Source organism: Nipponia nippon, unplaced genomic scaffold, assembly GCF_047370975.1.
Source record: "Nipponia nippon isolate SJK-2023a ecotype South Korea unplaced genomic scaffold, ASM4737097v1 scaffold_1, whole genome shotgun sequence".
Classification (NCBI taxonomy): Eukaryota; Metazoa; Chordata; class Aves; order Pelecaniformes; family Threskiornithidae; genus Nipponia; species Nipponia nippon.
In genome coordinates, this window is record NW_028262290.1 from 157,438,331 (window position 1) to 157,458,262 (window position 19,932).

At 44.4% G+C, this 19,932-nt stretch overlaps 1 protein-coding gene across 7 annotated transcripts in view; it reads right to left on the reverse strand.

Annotated features, from left to right (window-relative positions):
- Positions 1-19,932, reverse strand: part of DNAJB6 (DnaJ heat shock protein family (Hsp40) member B6) — an 86,416-nt gene that overhangs the window by 11,122 nt on the left and 55,362 nt on the right. For 4 of the 7 annotated variants that reach the window (XM_087729974.1, XM_087729981.1, XM_087729997.1 and 1 more), the window contains exon 9: positions 15,011-15,217. In XM_087729974.1, the coding sequence (XP_087586100.1) occupies positions 15,011-15,217 (207 nt within the window). Of the gene's footprint in view, positions 1-5,473; positions 7,091-8,890; positions 8,926-14,859; positions 15,218-19,932 lie in introns of those variants that run through there. The other 3 variants (XM_087730007.1, XM_087730027.1, XM_087729987.1) reach the window with 3 other exon arrangements.

The window sequence follows — 19,932 nt, forward strand, 5'->3', positions numbered from 1 at the left end:
ATGTCCTGCACCCTCCCATCTCTCTGGATCCTCCCTGCCATCACTCATATTTCCTCATAACTAACTCCCCAGCTGTTTATGATTTCCCAAATGACATCGGTGACCCTAAGACCCAGTAAGTGAACGCTTGCGCACAGCTGTCCCTGCACAGAAGATGCTGAGGGGAATAAGGGAAGTCACAGCCCAGATTGCTACAGATGAGAAATATCATCTGCATATTGGACAAACAGGGGTTGGAAATGAAAAAGCTGTTGTGCTGCCACAGGCAGCGCTGCAGAAATCAGGGACGCATGGAGTCGCACTGCCCACGCCTCCAGGCGCTGCCTGCAGGGATGTGTCACACCAGGAGCAAGGTGTCTTCTCAAGGTTACTGGACCCGTCTCCCTGGTTGGCAGGGATCATACAGCCAACACCGGTTTTCCGTGGGAGCAGGCAAACTGGCATTGGCAACACCAGGCACTTCTTACAAGAAAGCACTTACTCCACAGTCCGTGTGCTGCCAGCCAAGCAGAGTTACAGATAGTTAATGCTCACAGCTCCAGGAACAACAAGCGGTGGCAGGAGCTGTGCCTGAGTCAGGAGGTGCGCATCCATCAGCCACCCAGGAATGCCCCATGATGCGATTTCGGCTGAGGGGGTGGGAGGGAGGGTGAAGGTGTGTGGGACCATGCTCTGAAGATACCATCACTGCCATGAGCTCATGCGTTCTCAATGCAGAGCCCATGAGAGCCTGATGAGACTGAGGGCATCAGAGCTGGGTCTCAAGCATCGGTCAGCTCTTCCTGCATCCTGGGCTTTGCGCGGCTTTTCTCTGTCAGACCGATAGCAGGGTATTAGCAAGTTGCTAAAATGCTAGTCATGCTCATCCAGGCGGTCATCGCAATTCATGGAGCTGAGCAACAGCCGCTGTTTTCACGAGCTTTCCTAACCTGAGAGGGTGATCAAAGGTAGGAAAAGGCCTTTCTGTGAGGAATGGTTCAATATGCTGGACCTCTTGAGCCGTAAAAGAGTTAACGAAAGGCTGGCATGAGCGAAATGGGCAAAATCATGAGTGGCGTGGAAAAGGTGAATGAGGATGTGGTGTTCAGTGTCTCTTCCAATGTTCGGATGGAGGAGGGGAGGAAACCAAAGGAAGCTGTAGGAGAGAGGTTTAAAACACAGGGTCTATCTCATTACCCAGCAGAGTCAGACAAGAAATTACTTGCCATAGGACACTGGGTATTGAGCAGTTTTCTAGGTTAAAAGGCAATTGAACAAATCAATGGAAAAAAAATACTGGGCAACAGAAAACCATTTCTAGATCCAGGAGCCTCTGACCTACAGAGGGCTGCAGCTGGGAAAACATTCTGGTGAGGTATAATTACATCCTTAGCCTGTTCCTGTGCTCTGCCCTAGGCATCCACCATTAGTCACTATCAAAGACAGGACAGTGGGCCAGGTAGCTGACAAACCATTTTTATGGGTATAAAGCGTGACTCACGGCACTGGGAAGGTTCTAGTGCTGGTTACCTCCTCGCCTTGAATCCCGAAGCGGTAAAACCCATGTTGTCACAACACTACCAGTATGGCAGGTTGTGGCTTGCATCTGCTGCCAGGATCAAGTCATGCACCTTTGGCGAGTGTCCCTTCCAGGTGCCGTGGGAAGTGTCTGCTTCGGGCTCCTTAATGTCTCCTTAGAGCTCCCTCCCTTCCTCAGCTCTGAGCATGCAGGCTATTAAAGAAGCTTCAAACTATCTCTTGGTCTCACGTAGCAATATGCAACCAGCACTGCTCTGCTTAACATATCAAAGCATCCAAAGATGTCACACATTGGGACTCCAAAAATCAGGCAGAAACATATATTTTCTAAGTTTTAACCTAATACATTTAAGAGGTGTATTTGTGTACTGGCTTTGGTATGATCTACCATTTTGCACTGTTAGCTTTCATCTTAAAAACCTGGAAGTAAATTTTGCTTTTTAAGTTAAAGACGGTTTCCCAACTGCAACTCTCTAATATTGAGATAATGTAAAAATAACACCTGCCATATCACAAGACTTCATTAAATTGCAACCACTGGCAGCCTAAAGAACAAGCAAGCTGCTCTGCATTGACCAAAGGATGAGCACTTCCCAAACAAGGGATGGAAAAAATTAGGTATGCTATTTAAGTAGAAAGGTGCATGTGCATGCCAATGGAAACAGGCATTGAAGAGATGCAATTAAACACCCAGCCAGTGCAGTGACGTCCCGTTCCCTCCTTGGGGACATCCTAGAAAATCTGTGATCACTTCCAGGGAGACATGGAGGCATTTCCCTGAAATCAAAGCATTGAGACTCGTGTTTTGACCACCTTGTCACACTCCCTTCTTGCTTTTTGGGCTGGCTTTGCAGTGATAACATGAGGTCTTCTGGAAGAGGCAGAAGGAAAGCCTGTGATACCTGATGCTGTAGTTCAAGATGTGCCAAATGACATGAGCAGTTTCTGCTTGTTGTGATGAGAGCAGCATGATAACCTACCCCATGTTTGGAAATGTCATCTTGGGTCAGCTCAGCCACTTTGGAAATGCTTCTCCTGCTGTCAGTTAACAGCTGGTGGCTAAGAGGGCACCAACAAGGTACTTAACAAACCTGACGCTTCCCAACACCACACCTAATCTTTTTTGGCTAGAAAAACTTGTGAGAAGTCAAAGTGTGCTGACACGGGGCAGCTGAATTGATCATAGTTTCAAATATGAGCATTTATTAAAATTGAGATCTGTATGTGGCTTTAAGTGCCTTGTTTTAATTCTCATCAGTGGAGAGGAAAATTGTCTTGCCTTCCCTAGAGTTTTCAGTGCTACTGGCAGCAATGAGCAAAGTTTTGCAAATAGTGATAAAAAATCTCTTAAGACCAGATTCCAACTTGCTCATTACAAAGAGAAGAATTCAATATACCTAATCATGGGCAATTGTACCTTCTTCCCCCTCCATCAATATGTGAGTTACAGGGGAGTAAGGTGCTCTCCAGGCAAGGGAACGTGAGACAGCACTAAAATGTGAGCTAAGTCTGGACATAAAGGAGTAGGAGTGCACATGAAGGAAGATAACTGAGATGTGAAATGCAGGAAGGACTAACCTGTGCATCCCAGGAATAAATAGTCCTGTGCAACTGGCACACAAAATGAAGGCGGAAAAAATGGAATTCAATACATTTCTGTACAGGCAGAACAAAACAATGAAATTCAATATAGTAACAAGTTAATCCCACCACTTGATAGGCACCAGTTTGGTGGCACATGTCTAGAAATATTCCCGAAGAACAAGCGGGTACAAGTCACGATTGGGAAAACAGGCAGTTTAGTGCTTCCCTAATGATTATTATACATATACAGATACATGGGTATCTGGCTCTCTGCTTTTCAAACGAAGCATCTTTTCAGTGTGTTATTTCAACAAATACATACGAAGTATCATGAGATGGTTCTGAAATTTGGGAAAAAAAGCAAGTCTCTGTAAAGGCAGCCGAGCTGACAGAGAAAAACTGAGTTTTGTGTTACCTCTAGAAGTAGGATTTACAGGTCTGAACGCTGCCCACGGAGGTGGGCAGCAGCACTGAGCAGAGACTGGGCAAAAACTTGAAAAAAAACCATTTTTATCATTTTGACACCTACACTCTCTGAGATCATTTATTTAGGATCAAAGTCTTGCCAAACCTTAGTTCAAAGAGCAGACTGTGCACATCTCTAAAAGGTGTGGAAAAACAACTGAATTTAAACCATTTTCATAGTGGCAGCTTCCAAGTGAGGAGCAGGAACTCTTTATCTGTCCATATTTTGCTTGGTTTTGATTGTGTCCCACTGTCTTAAGATAAAATTGTTTTGTTTTCAGTGTATCATTTTAATTATGCTGTTACTCAACTCACTGTGTTCTCTACCCTAATAATTTCATTTTCTTATGGGATAGTAAAAGGGATTGAAAACACTTTGGGTCTGTGAGCCCAGGTATCTGCTCTGTAGGGAATCATTTTGCAATACAGTTTATAAATCATGTCAGGTCTGTATTTAAACTAGCTCTGTTTCTGTCCTCAGCTCTTCCACAGAAGTGGTGTAGGATAGTCAGGAATCTTTTTCCAGCTTTCACAATACATTTATTCACAGCCACTCTTGGGCCAGCATCATCTGTTATCAGTTGTGGCGTCTCACACCCACCTGCATTTTTCCTGCCCCAACACATATTTAAGTAACCATATCATCATGCAGCCTTCACCTTTGGCAGACGGATGCGCCGGGATACAAGACCTCCCATAGGTGCCTGCTCATACATACGTGGCAGACGTGGCACCACATCCAGGCTGTCCTGCAAGCAGCGTGGCCACGTGAGCACGGCGCTACACCCAGGCTGACAACCCTGCTTCACGGTGCTCAGTTAAGCCGTTACCCTTCAGTTAAAATCCAGAAATAATCAGTCTGAGAAAGAAGGAATTAGGCTCAATGGCCACGGACCCACGTTTCTTAATTTCTGGGTAAGTTTGGGCAGATTCTAGGTAGTCTTAGGAAAGATTATGCCCATGGTTCCCTCCTCTGGGGACTCTGTGTTTCCCAGGAGTTTCTCCCCATGGGAGGCGCAGGGTGTAGGAGCCCAGCTGCAAGCACGCCAGCATCTTTCCGATGGGATAAGGATGCCCTTGGTGAGACAGGCTTCCTAACTAATTTAGAGCCTACCTTCAGGTCTCCTAACTAGTTAATGCTCTATCCTCCTCCTTCAAGCCTAACACAGGGATCAGAGTCAAGAAGATATTTATGTGCCAAATCCCGGTCTGCTCTAACTCTTCAAGGCACATCCTTCATCTGGAGCCACTCTGTGCTGTGACGTGAGGCCGCTCACAGCACAGGGACAGCCCGGGGGAGACCAACCCTGAGTTGGTGTCACCTCTCCCTTAGAATCATAGAATCATTAAAGTTGGAAAAGACCCTTAAGATCATCAAGTCCAACCGTGAACCTATCACTGCCAAGTCCAGCACTAAACCATGTCGTCGAGCATCAAGTCTACCCTTCTTTTAAATACCTTCCACCACCTCTCTTGGTTTTCCAAAGCACGCACCATTTTCCCAACATATACGGAGTGCTAATAGCTTAAAATTGGCATATGTACCGGGGGAGACACTTCTCCCAGAGTACAGAAAGTGTACTAAATGGGGTGCAATTCAAAGTGTTGTGTGTTATCCAGCGTGAATGTTCCTTGCCCGGATAATGTGCAAGCTCTGTTTGATGTATGTGCTCCCATGGTGATGTTTCCAGCCAGAATGAACCCTCGTTTTCCATTATCAGCCATTTGACACAGGGACTGTATCAAGTTGCTCATGGATTTAGCAAAAGGAATAACTTGGTATGCTTGTGGGTGTTTTGTGAATGCGGACTCTCCCCTTGTGCTTACAGCCTAAACTTTAATTGAAACTAAACATGAACAACTGATGCCAGCTCTAGTCTACAGTATAGTGCGAGAGGACAAAGTATAAAGGAGAATTTTCTTTATTTTTAAATATTAGTAACACTGCACAAAACAAAAAAAAAGTGGTATTTAAGTGACAGAAAACCAGTATTCAGTCTTATTTCATATTAACCGGAATTTAAATACCCTAACAGATTTCATGTATGGTTATATGTTTGCGTAGGGTTACATTGGGTAATGTAAGCATTTGAAGCTAAACCGTTCAGCTACCAGCGACACCAGAATTTGTTATATCAAACCATGCTAGAATGCAGACCTGATTTTTCTGTTTAGCTTCTTCCTTACACCATTATGTGCATTGCTACATCTTTTAAACGTTAGGATGAGTGAGTTTCTTCAGGAACTGTGGACTTTCAATATTGCCAGGTTTAAGTCTGTTACATCAACAACATATTGGCAAGAGGAAGAACAAAAGAAACAAAACAAAACCATAAGCTGCTAACTCCTACCTGGAGGTTAAAAAGAGGAGGCAACATACTGACAAGAAACATGCAGGTAAATGCTTATGGCAATGGAAGGGCTCTGTACAAACTACAAGGTTAAGAGAAGCAATGTGTCATGCACATGAGACAAGTATGGGAAGCAAGGAAGTAATCTTGCTGGAAAATACGTATTTCTTTTAAATTGAAGACATCTTTTCAAGCTAAAAAAAATTAGTCCTGCAATAAAACCGATGCAAAATGCTTTCGTACATAAAGGTGTAAGTTCTTTGCAGAAACAACTCGATAAAATCTTATACAGGCGCTGAAAAATGTTTGTTATCTCAAACCTACTCAGCAGAAACAAAGAGCAGTTTTAAAGTAGCACTTAGATCATTTGTCTCTAGGTTCTGAAAAATAAAGTTTTAAAATAAGGAATGATTTCACTAAATGATTCATTGGGAGTCAACTATGCTTAAGGAAATCAGTAGGAGTGCTTACAGGAGACCGTCATTACACCAAGTTTCTTAAAATCAGAGGATATAACTTAATGATACAATTTAAAATGAAGGAACATTTTAATAGCAGGGACAAATCTTTGCTGCCCAGCTTGGGAAAAAAAACCCCAACCGTAAAAGTCACTTATTAAGCTTGCATAAATTACCCTATAAGAGCTCATGTCTCAATCCCATTCCCAACGACATGAGTGAATAGGACTCTTCTTTCAACAGGCCTGATGTTGATGCCAGAATGACCAAACAAACAGGCATTTGCACAACCCTTTATATCCTACAAAACAAATAAACAATCACTAGACTAGAGTCCTTTTAGTCCCAGGGAAGGAAGAGGTAAGAAATTCTGTAACGCTTTCCAATCTTCAAACATAACACACTTCTAACCAAGATCAGCCTCGTTCGAATTCCCTAACCTGACTGGCAAGAAAGCCACTCCGTGAAACTAAAAAGAATAACATAGTGCAATTTTAGTACAGTTTTAAACATGAGTCACTTCCTTGCTAGCAGTGTGAACAATCAAAAAATATACACAAAAGAGGTGTGCTCAAATGTAACATTAAGTTGTCGTTATTATAAAGGTATTGGCATAGCAGAGAAGTCCATTTTAGTAACTCCCTTTGGTTGACTTCTTCTTCTTCTGTTCCTCTCTCTGCTTCTGCTTCCTCCTCTTGCTGCCTTCTTTGTGTCCTGAGGAAACATGGCTTGTAAAACACTATTCACAGCATTCATGGACTTTTCCCTCTAGCAAAAGCACACGTTCTCTGAATGGTTTAAGGTATCTTAAAGAAAAGGTCTGGCTTTCTAATGTGTTTTTTTAAAAAAGATCAGTTCTATTATATCCCCAGTTCTACTATATCCCTTATACAGGATAGAAAGAAAAAACTATCAATCTTTGAAGTTTGAAAAGATCTGGAGAATTTTTTCAAAAGACTTCAAAGCCATTCAGGAAAAGCTTCAAAATTAGAGCACATGCAAAACCAGAATAATTTTCAAAACAGAAGCAATAAATAAGACTTATACAGCAGGAGCTATTTAAGTACTGGCGTTTCCTGCTCACGGTAGTCAGAGTTACCACGATATTCGCATTTCCATTTTAAGACTAGGGAATACCGAGAATCCTGAGTAAATAAGAAGGTGCTCAGTGTTTACCAATGTGCATTTTATATGCAGGTCATCAGCCTGCTCATGCTTAACTATGCACCATAGGTTATACTCTACGGCAGCTCCAATGGTACATGGAAGTATTAAGTTCAAGCAACAATTATTTGCTACAGGTTCAGCAGGCACAAGCTTCCAGCCGTGTGATCCTCATCCCAGTGATTTTTTTCCCCCACAAATATGTGTGAAAAACAGTTCTTGCTCTACATCTCGTTCTCTCCTCCAAACTTGCAGTAAAATGCAACTTGCTAGCAGACTTGCCTGGACAGTGAACTGTGCAGAACCAACACCGCATCTACCCAAGTGCACTTATAAATCTACACTCAAAGCTAGCAAACACTTCCCTCGGATAATCATTCTGTGATGCTTTGAGATAGCTGGAGGGATCTGTTAGCTCAGCAGTGCTCTGCCACTGGGAATCAGCATAGCCCAGTGAACGGGGCCCAGCATGGAGCGGAGGAGCCCCTGCAAGCCAGCTGAGAGGCAGGGCTGGGAGTCAGAGGAAGGGCACAGCTCTACCTCTCTGGAAATCTGTTTCTTTCCGCCATTCTGTCTGCAGGCAGGCAGATGCGATGCTGAGGAAGCCATGTCGCCATCACGCCTGGTTCTCCATCAATTTAGCACCAATAGCAAAATTAAGATGGGAAAAGGAAGCAGTGGGAGGTCAGAAGAGTATGAAGCCACACTGCGGCTGAAGTTTCCTCCTAATCAGAGCTCCTCCCAAGCGCAATTAGGGTTGTGCCCACAACAGAACTGCAGTTCTTCAGTTTAAGACTTGGGGAGAATCACGAGAGTCTTTGGGCTAAGATCACTTGAGACATTATCAAAAGCTTGTGCATTAGAGGAAACACACTCCCTTGTAGCAAAGGGAAACTGTTCCTAGGTTATCATTCTAGCTCCTACACTGTATCAACAGCATGACTTCATCTTTTGCAATCATCTGAGTCAAGAAGCAGGATATTTATTTAGAAATTCTGCCATGAGCGATTAGCCTGCGCAAAGTTAGAGTGGAAACCAGTTTTATTGTTTAAGGAAGAGAAAAACTGGCAGTGCTTTGCAGAATTGCAGATGACGCTGAGTTTTCCCTGCACCCTGCCACCCTCCTAAGCTACAGTCCTGTCCCTGGGGACACTGTGTGGACATCTCCTAATTAAGATCTCCATCCATGAAGTTTACTTCAGTGTCAGCCTATACATTATCAAAAATAGGATCCCTTGGCATTTAATTTACTGTTGTAAGGGACACATCCCAGAAGGGCTCAAGCATCTCTGCTTTCCCACAGAGGCCAACGGAGGCGGAAGAGACGTGCTGACTCTTGAGAATCAGTCATCCGAAGGGTGTTATTCAAAGGATTCTTCCCTTTACTGAAGGGAAAAACAGCATCATATCAGCTGATCAGAACTAGTTCATCTAATAACTATGAAACATTAAACACAGATATTTGGGAAAGGAGCATTAAACCCTCACAGGTTATTAGCTTCATAATTTTCTCATTTTTCATTCTCAAAACACTGTCAGTATTTTTAAAAGGCTTCCACATAGAGGCATGATTGCATTTGATACTGCTATTTTATATAATAATACTTTTCTTTTTGCAACAGTCCATTTTCTTCAAATCTTTCAGTTTTTGAAAGCAATTCTAGCAACTCTTCCTTAAAAATACTGTGAGTTAATGTAAATTATGACTTGAAATGAATGCCACAGAATTCATTGTCTTCTAAATGAAACAACTCAAATGTTAAAATAATGTGGTATGAAGATATTTAGGCATTGGACAACATGGTCTCCTACCAGCCTCCGGAACAATAAGGGTGAAAAGTGGAAATCTTTCAAGTGTTATCACTGACACACAGAAACAGATTGGCCAAAGTAAGAGATAACGCACAAATACAGAGTATTCCTCAAGAGAAAACTGCCAGGTCTTTTCTGTTTTGAGCCTGCTGTGATAAATAATTTCACTCTTGACCATTTCCTTTTCTACCCCCACCTAAGAAGAAAGGATAGGTCAAGCTTTGCCAGTCTATTAGCACCAGTGATGCTATGCTGGGTGATAACGGCCAGAAACCTGATCTGAAGCAGCTCCTAGTAAAAATAAAAATTGCACACTAAAGGTGTAACCCTTTGGCACTTATTTCACTTGAATACTTCAACCAGCACTAATTAAAAGCATATTTAGCTGCCTTGGTTACAAGACTAGCCCCAAAGTCACAAGAGAACAAAATCTGAATTAGCAGCAGCCCCATTACTATTTGATTAATTTGCAGTGAACGTGTGTCCTTGTGAGTCGCCAGCACCACGAAGCAGTCATGGAGACTTCCCATAGTTAGTGACTGGCTGAACTGGCTTCAGCCAAACAGTTCTGGCCTTGGAGATGGGCTTTTCAAATGTCTACCCTTAGAAGCAATTGTTCGCTATCTAAACTCTAGAAATGTGTTACCTTAAGGTAGAGTGTCTCAGGGAAGGGTCAGGGGAAAACAGGTTGCTGAGAGGTTCCCCAGGCTTTGACATTTGGAAAACAGATTCACTCAAATGCAGACAGATATCAGCCTAACTTGGTACATTCTTGCTTTTGTCAGCTCCCAGGAGCAGAGACGGATGAAGCAAGAATCCACACCATTTGGAATTACACCTGGTTTACAGCCTGGATAATTCTTGTCTAAAACAAACAGCATCTGCTGACCCATTCTCCCCATTTCATCCCCCTCTCTTCTACTTCCAGAACCATAAAAAGCACAGAAGCTATTCCAGCTTTCAAAAAGCAGCTGAAGACCGAAACCAGCTTCCAACAACACTTAGTAGCAACTCCCTCAGCAAGGAGCAAAACAAATTGGGAAGCCTCTCTGCTGGGTCCCAGATTGATTCCTTCTGGCTTTCTACTTCTCTGCCATCTGCACCTCCCAAAGGCACAGGTTTGTTCAGTCACTATGAAACTCCTCACATTCTTGGGCGGCAACTGCAAGGGAGGTGTGCACATCGAGCGATCGATCCAAAGGGACAAGTGTCCTGGGGAAAATGCTCCTACCCAACCCATTTGCGGTATCCAACTTCTTCCCGCCCTGCGTGACATCTGCCTGCTCCACCAGGATGCAGAGAGCAGCCACGGGGCTGCTCCACCTTCCTCCTGCCACCACAGGCGAGCGTAGGAGTCAGCAGAAGGAAACAAGGCATTCAGTCACAACTGACAATTAACACGCAGCATTTCTTGACCCACATCAGTCAGTAAAAAAGGCCATGGCCTGATTTTTATTGAAGATCTCCTGCAAAGGTGAAGACTGTGGAGGAGCCTCCTTCTACTTTCAGGCTCTGAAGCACTGAGGTTGGTGGGGGGAGGGATTCATGCTTTCTGCTCAAGGCCCAGACAAAATGTTTTTCAAGATCTACTAACTTTTTGCTAAGATTATGGCCATTCTTTTGCCCTCCGTCAAACCAGCAAAGCAGTCATGGCTCCAACACGTGCGCAGAGCTTTAACAGGGCAGCGGGGTGCATGCATGTTGGGTTCTGTAGTGTGCTTTCTAATTTTCTGCTCTTAGAAATACCTCTCTAGTCAAAACAATAAACTATAAATAAATTATTTCAAAGGTGGCTAGCTTACTTCTGAGTTGCAGCCACCATCTGTTATTTGAGACTGACCACACTTGCATATGCCATTATAAAAATTCACCCCAGATCACAGCTTCAGTATAATTTCATGCGTGTGACTCAATTTACAGTTACAGCTTTACACTACACTTTCACATTCCCTCCTTTCAGCCTGAGCCACTGCCCAACACACACCACAATTTGACCTACTAATTCTCTCACCGCATCTACAGCTCCTGCCCATGCCACCGAGCATCGCAGAGAGAAAACCTGCCTTTACGTAAAGACCTGAGGTGACAAAACATCCCACCCCGTCTAGGTATGCCGCTCCACTATTTAATTATCCGCACTGTTAAATCCAAGGGGCGAGTTCTCCAGTTTTACTGGCCAACCCAGTGATGTAATTCCAACTTTGATGTTTTAGGGGACTGAAAAGCTTTAGCAACTTACTGGGGCCTTCCTTCATGCTTGCTCACCGTACTATTTTCATTACCAGTACTGCCTAGAATTGCTACAAGAACATACCAAGCCAGATACAACCTGCTTGCCTGCTATTAATTAAGGTAATACTATTACTGAATAGAGTCCAAGGTTTTACTCCCACATGGCAAGCAAAAGCTTGCAAGGCTATGCAGCCTTGGAAGCCCTTCCATGTGCAACCCAGCCACCTTCTATGGGAAGCAAATGGGTAACGGGATGCTCTCGTACTAGCAGCCAAAAAACCATGCGTGAAGGCACCTCTGGCTAAGCCAGGGAGCAGCCAGCCAACCAGCCAACCTCCAGATCCACCAGCCAGTCTTCCCAGCCTCTGCCCGCAGAAGAGTACGGCTGTTATCCCGTCCCACTCACAGTCACAGCCAGGAGATGTGGAGCAAAGGGAGAGTGAACTCCCTCCCATCTCCGCACCTCCAGCATTCCTCACGTATTAGGTTTCCACAGAAAACAGTGGCTTTGCTTTCCTTTCTCTTTCCATTGCATGCCCAAATACAAGTATGTGAGAGAATTATAAGGTAATTAGTTTGGATAACCAAGCACACTGATTTTACTAGTTAGTAATGTGTAACTCAGGAAGCCGTATGTCGGTAAAAAGAACAGAGACTGCATTAAAGATGTAGTAAAGTACAAACAGCTCAACTTTCCAGCAGAGGAATCCATGCCAGGAAAGGATCAAGATTAGTTAAGCTAGTTCGTTTAAAGTGGTTTCCTTTTCAGGGATGCCAGCAGGTGAAAATGGAGCAAAAATGAATTATTTATGTTGTAAGTTTTAGGTTAATGCAAGCTGTTTCATTCAAAAGGAAGAGCAAACCTTGCAATATTATCTTGCAAATAATGATCTTTCATATCATGTATTTTTCAGTATTTTAACAATTAAACATTTCAACCATTCTTGCTAGATAAAGATCAAAATTCTCAGATTCAGAGAAGCAGTTTTTTAGGGGCAGTTACCACTACCCCTACCATTAGTGGCTGTAACCCCCAGGTCTCTGCTGGCATTAATACCACTTTGGTACAGCTTGGATATCACCAGTCAGCCATACACCATACGATCGGGCAGTGCATTACTTGTAATATCTGAATTCTTATTAAAAAATTACTTGGGTGGAGCTAGGGCACTGTTTGAGATATGCAATGACTTCAGAGTACAAGTTTTATTCTAAAGGCTGTTATGAAACCAGGAATAGTATGAAACCCAGAGCAATTTCTACTAAAATGCAAAGTGTCAATGTTAGATGGAGAATCTTTTTTTTTTTTTTTTTTAATTAAAAACCCATGGTAATGACTGGAAATCCTGACTAAGGAGAGGATTCATCTCACCTCTGCATATTGGTTGCCAGTCTAAACAAGTTGGCCAGCCTTTCTCCTTGGGCACTAGAGAGAGGCAGCCACTTCCAGAGGGATTCCCACCACGTAATCAAGATGAAGCCTATCCCCTTTTCCTTCATTTAAATTTGCTACAGACTTACAAATTAAAACTCAAGCATTCCCACTCTTAGAGCTGGCAAAAGAAAACCATTATCACTGCAGGTGAATCATTAATGACTGAGGATTTGCTTGAGGTGCTCTAACTGGGATAATATCTAAAATTGCTGCGCAGTCTCACTGCCAAGGGCCAGCAAGACTTGAGGTGGAACGGTGCCCGGTTTGAGGCCATTGAACTTTATTTTCCACTGAAGTGAGTGGGCTTTGGACCAAGGCAGAAAAAGATGCTATTTTTCCCAACGCTGGCCCGTGTAAGCACGGCAGCTGTTGCAGTGATCAATGAGAAGCCAAGCGGGAGCAAGGAAGTGGTCGATGTAACTACAGAGCTGCACTGGTGAAGCCCGCTTGCTGGGCAAGGCAGTCGGCAGAGGTGAGCACCCATGAAGGATGAACGGCGTTATTGGCCAGGGCTCGTGCACAAACTTCCCAGGGAGGGATTAAGACACTCACGTAGGTTTTTATGACTGACTCGACCAGTCCTTCAGCAGCCCTGTCCATCAGAGGAACAGTAGGCAAAATATTTAAAGCAACAGTAAAATCTTAGTCTTACTGCAATCAAGTTTTCACCCTCAATCTTTTATGGCAACTCACAATCTACTGGTAGAAGAAAGGATTTTGTGATTGCACAAATACTTCTGGAAATTCATTTTAATTGCAAACTTGTGCGTCTTGGAGCATAAATAGATTCACAGCAAAAAGTCCTACGCAATCTTAAAAATTGCTCCAAAAATTGCAAGGTGCGTGTCAAACTCAGACGCTCTTTGGAAACAATTACAAAGTATTGTTATGATTGCAGAGAACCTCAAGTCTCCAAATGCAGAAATCTCCCTTGCATGGGAGATTTCAGGGCATCGGCCCAGAGGTTACATTCAGGCTTCTGTAGGGAAATTTTAAACTACTTTTTTTTTTTTTAAAAAAGAAAAGAATCAGCTTAGCCATCCCTAAAGAGACAAAACTTCCAGCAACTGATCAGGAAGACATTTATCTGAATGTTTCTGTTTTTTCAAGCTGTCATCCCACATGATATCTTTAGGTCTTCCGTACAGAAGACAGCACTAGATTCAAAGGCTCATAAACGCAGCAGAAGTTGGTACCGCACTGGGAGTATGTGAGCGCATGTTTTGGGGTACAGTGCATGTTTTTCATGCGCTGTGTTTACCCTGAGGAGCCTCATACACTCACGCTTCCCAGCACTTCACTTAATTCAGCACTACTGAGAAGGGCCCTTGGCTTGGGCATCCAAGTAGAAAGGCATCTTCGTGTTTCAGAAAAACCTGTCCTGGCAGTCCTGGATGATCTTTGACCACAGGTTCAAATTAAATCAAGTAGTTATGAGGACTCTGTTGTCCAAGATAGCCTCTGGACTATATTGCCAAAACGTTACAGACAGGAAATATATCAAAGGACTAATTACTTCCAAAAATAACCGGGACAATCGCTGTGCTTCCACGTTCACCTGAACGGTCTCAACCTTCTCTATTAGGATTTAGGTGCCTAAAATTGCAGCTTCCAGAAATAATATCAAGTTGCTGAACTTCTACTTCGGCAAGGGAGCCAAGCACAATTTAAGTAAATGAATGTGCAAAGTATTGTGATTAGTTAATCTCTAAAAGGCCTTCATTTTTAAGAACTAAGAGCATAGACACTTCAGCAGCTTAACAGTATTTGCCCTGGATCCTTGAATATCCCAGGGCGTTTGTGAATCTAGACTAAATTGAAGAGCAGAGCTAATGCAGGATGAAGGCACACAAGCTGCTGTTTATTATCTACCCGGGAACTACATTAAGTCAACACACAGCAACAACCTCGTGCTTGGCTTTTTGGTTTTGGCTTTTGACTAGCTGATGAATCCTTTTCTGTGCATTTCTCATCAACATGCTTGTGCACACCTGATAAATAAAAAGGGGTCTCCAAGCTGCTTGTAACCCGGCTTCTATCTTGTTCTTCCACCTCATCGCTATTATAATGGTAGGCATATCTGGGGGAACTGGTGGGCTTGTGAGACTTCAGCAGGCGAGGGTTTGTTGGCTGGAAAGGCAGGGCGTGTTGTCCTCTCCGTCTGCACTCCTCAGCAAAGGCTTCTTCATCTGCCTCACCTGAAAAAGCAAAGTGCAAGAAAAGTCAGCTGCACCCAAAATGCTTAAATTTAGCCTGAAAAAACTTCAAAACTGGGCTGGAAACTCAGTGTCACTAAACTACTGCCTTGGCTGTGGTTAGCTCACAGATACTCCTGTCTATCTGCAGATCAGGGAGCGTCTGGAGCAGAAAGCTCCATCAATGGCCTCTCACCACACTGGAGCCACCCAAAAAAGTCAGCTGGATATGACAGCTCTGGGGCCACTGTTTGCTTTTTCCCAAAAGGCAGGGTGAGAGAGCCGAGCACATGGCCCTGGACGATATTTCTGTCCTGTGCAGAGTATGTCATCTTGTCCCACCTTGCATGGACTGTCTGCCTAGGAAGGGTTGAGCCTGCTCAAGGAAAAGCTATAGGGGAATGAGGGAGAAATACCCAAGCTGGCTATAGGGATGGTGGGAGAAAAACAAAGCCAACGTGGGTTCAGAGGGGCTGGATGTTGGACATCCACAGCTGGAAGGATGGTTAGAGAAGTGTGAAAGATCACATAAAGATGGGAAATCGGGTTGAAGATATAAGAGGTGAGCACAGTCCAGCAGGCAAGGCACACACAGCAAAGGTGAATGAACAACAATGGAATAAAAACCCAATGTTTGCAAAAATTCGTATGAAAGATGAGGTATTCCAGTCATACTCATGCTATTTTGCAGATGACGCTTTCCTTTGTTGCAGAAACTGTAACAGTACCAATGCCGCAAAGTAGAGAAATCAGCTACCATAACACACAAAAAACGCCAGCAAAACCACACATCAAAAAGCGAACAGTAAGATAACAACTAAAAAAGGCAACCAAAGACATACAATGGGGAAAATAAGAAAAAAAAACAAAGAGTGAGAAGGAAGGCGTGTACCACATTTGTCTCTTAAAGGCTTTTTAAAGTTTCATTAATTCAATTACTTAAGTACTTTTAATAGAGCTGATGAAATATGGCGTCATTTTATTTGCATCAAAAGTGGTGTGTCACATTCTGGAAGTTTTTCCTGGGATGTGCCCCACATCAGCTGCTCAGGGAGGGGTGTGTGCTCTCAGCTAACGCGTGTGCTCTTAGTTCATGGCTGGAAAATGCTTTGAAGATGGAAAAAGCACCACGTATGCAGTAAGGAACACGAGCAGTAATACCCACTTGGTTGTGTGCACCAAACCACCGACACTTTCAAACAAAACAGGTTGCATTGTCTTTACCTTGTAATCAGACATGGGGAGATGCTTCGGAGGGCATGAGGAAAAGGAGGCAAGGTATGTTTAAAAAGTAATTTCACAGTGCAATGCGGCACCCGAGGCCTCACAGGAGAAGAGGACTCCGAGACGTGCCTCACATCACCCCGCCGTGCATTTGAGCACCTGATGTGCATGGATACTATGCAGAGGACCCTTTTTCCCAGGTGATTACGTGCCCATTCCCCCCCACAAAACTCACCCTTTTTTACCCGGGACTCTCCTGCACTTCCAAAGGCACAAGCAAACAAGACAAAACCACAAATGATGATAACACTGAGGATTTCTGCATTTAGACACCACCTGCCTGCCTCATACCAATGTAACACTCTGGGTGTGCGGTTCTCCTTGCAGTAGGGCAGGGCTGGCAGGACGGCTTTTTCCCCTTCGCATGGGGCACAGCGCTTCAGCTCTGCGAGGCGGTGGGCAAGGAAAAGCTCAGAAAACACCAGATGCAGAATGGCTGGCATTTCCCTTAAGAGGCTATGGGATTTTACACGCTATACAAACAGCACTGAAGCACGTATTAGTCTGATGATACTATAAAATGCCAGGAGAAAAAAAAAAAAAAAGCATAGGAAACCCATGTACCCCAGTTGCATATACAAAAACCAGTCAAGAGAGTTCACTTGCTAACAAATTATAGTGTACCAGAAGTAGAGACCCCTCCCCTCCCATGGAAACACAAACTGCAGGGCTTTCTTTTTGATGTGCAAAGTCTTGCTTGATGCATTCTTAAAATTTATATTGGCAAGCAGATGCAGGAATGAGAAATGTGCTGAGGCCGTTCCTGAAGCTCTCCATGTGTGCGCATCGCAGAGACACCCCGATCAGACACGCTAACACTTTAACAGAGTCAGGTATTAACCCAGATGCTCTACACACACCCCAATAAATTACTCCTAACTACGCTAGAGATCAGTCTCGGCACCTTTAGTCTAATTCAGCTGGTGTGAAAGGCACAGTTTAACACTGGAAGAATTCAAAATAATCTTGCTCCTGCCTGGTGACGCACCCGCAGCGTGGCTGCATGCCGGCCCTCTCGCACCCTGCCATGACCTTGGTCTGCTGCCTGCAGCGAACGCTCCCGCAGAGCTCCCTTGCGCTGGGAGCTGGGCTGTGCCACCAGCCCCACAACGCTGAGCACCTAATGAAGTCGCAGAAACATCTTCCAGCAAGCACTCGCTGCTTGAGTCCAACTTCAAATATAAAAATGCAAAAGACATTCTGTACTCCAAACTTTCCAGTTAAATCAACTGCAACCTAGAGAAGAGGCAGGAAATCTTGTCCTGCTTTACCAAATCCCCTGAGAGCTGCTCTCCAGAGCAGGTTTTAGCCTTCAGCTCCTGACAGTACGAGCACAGCTCTGCCTCTGGAAAATGATGGTACCTGCCTGTCAGACACCTCCTGTGAGTTTTGGGACAAGTCCTCACAACTACGCCACTTTTTGTCTATGAAAAGTCATGATACACCTTCTCTAAGGCTTTGCCTGGGGCGTCCTCCACCTGCAGCTCTTCTGCAAATGGCCCAGAGCAAGGACTGTCCCCTCCTCCAGCGGGGTTCATAGTTCAATTGCTCCATGAAAGATGATACACCAAGAAAACCAACCCCACAAACAGACAATTCCTGCAATGCATATTTCTCTGTCCTTCAAAAATGATCCAAAACTAACCCCCAAAGCTGGACCTTGCACTGCACCATCACATCAGCTGGAGGTGCTGCACAAGCCCAATGAACCCAGGAGAGCCCTGGCTGTGCTCAGGCTGCCTGCACACTGCCTGCATGCTGCCTACTCTGCCTGCACCAGTCTGAGATGCAGGACTTGGCTTCTCCTGCTTGGGGTTTATCCGTGCAACGCAGCTGCAGCTGAAGCGCAAGGAAGGAGCACGTGGCTGAGAGTGGGAATCAGTAAGAAACGCTGAGATACCATTCACTGAGAACAAGTGGGGAAGGGGCTGTTCGCAAACTTGTTCAAACCCACCGTCTGCCCCAAAAGAGCTGGCAATCTGTGCTAAAACCCAGAGCACAACTCCTTAGTGTTGAACTCAGGGAACCAGCATCCCTTTGGAAGTTTGTGTTAAACCTTTCCTCGTAAGCTCCCTAACTTTCTGTCATCAAGGATTGGTACTTAGCATTTTTGCTAAGCTGAGCTGGCCTGTGTTATACTGCAAGAAAATTCCGTCTTAAGCTGCCCTCAGCACTACTCTGCTCTTTGGGTTGTGCTGTGAAAGCATCGGCACACCAGAGGGGCTGCATCTGCATGCCACAACACGTAATACAGTGGCAACTGAAGTCAAACAATTTATTAACTCTGATTAGACTGCAAAGTTACCCAGTTTTCCTCCTGAAGAATAATTTGTGCTTCCTGCTTCTGGGCTGCCGGCACTTGCCCCCACCGTCCTTCGCCCCACGGCAGAGCCCTGGGGGGATGCAGAGCTGCTCCCCACCCCTGCGCAGGCAGCACTTTTGCAGCTAAATCATAGAATGGTTTGGGTTGAAAGGGACCTTTGAAGGCCATCTAGTCCATCCCCCCTGCAGTGAGCAGGGGCATCTTCAACTAAATCAGGTTGCTCAGAGCCCCATCCAGCCTGGCCTTGAATGTTTCCAGGGATGGGGCACCTACCACCTCTCTGGGCAACCTGTTCCCGTGTTTCACCACCTTCATTGTAAAAAAATCTCTTCCTTATATCCAGTCTGAATCTACCCTCTTTTAGCTTAAAACCATTACCTATCGCTACAGGCCCTACTAAAAAGTCTGTCCCCATCTTTCTTACAAGCCCCTTTTAAGTATTGAAAGGATTAAGTCCATCTCAATCACCCAGCAGAGTCATTCAGTTTTCCATCTCCCTCTGAAGTAAAGACAAATTTTAGTTCAATAAATAGACCCCAAAAAATTGTCCAAACTTTTTCCCCTTCCCAAGTTGCAGGAGAGCAGGATGGCACCACAAATCAGTTAAATGCCATAACACCACATCGGCTGGGATTCCAATATTGAATTATCTATGGTGCTGTGCACAATATGAGCCTCCAAATCTTTGATCATTTCGCTTTAATACACCTTGCAAAGCAAAACTGAAGTGTCATTTGCATCAGCTACTTTCTCTTGTTCTACATATTTGAAACATTCAAGCCAGATTCTGAATAAAGCTAGCTGTACCAACTGAAATACAAGACTTGAAAAGATTTTGCTCTGGGAAAGGTCAGCGACACAGGGCATCACCACCAAAAAGTGCTTAAACATTGCTGGAGCTTTGTCAGCAGCGATGTTTCTCCTGGAAATGGCTTTTAGAAAGACAGCTGGTATGGAGCGGGGTCCATAGGCGAGTTCAGAGCTGGAAAATCCACTTAGAAGCAGCTTTCAGGGGTGCTCAGGCTTTGAACAGCCCTCAGTTCCCCCCACGGCTCCTTCTTGCCGTCTCCCGTGCGTCCGAGCCACCACACCCACGTGAGAGCCTGGGCAG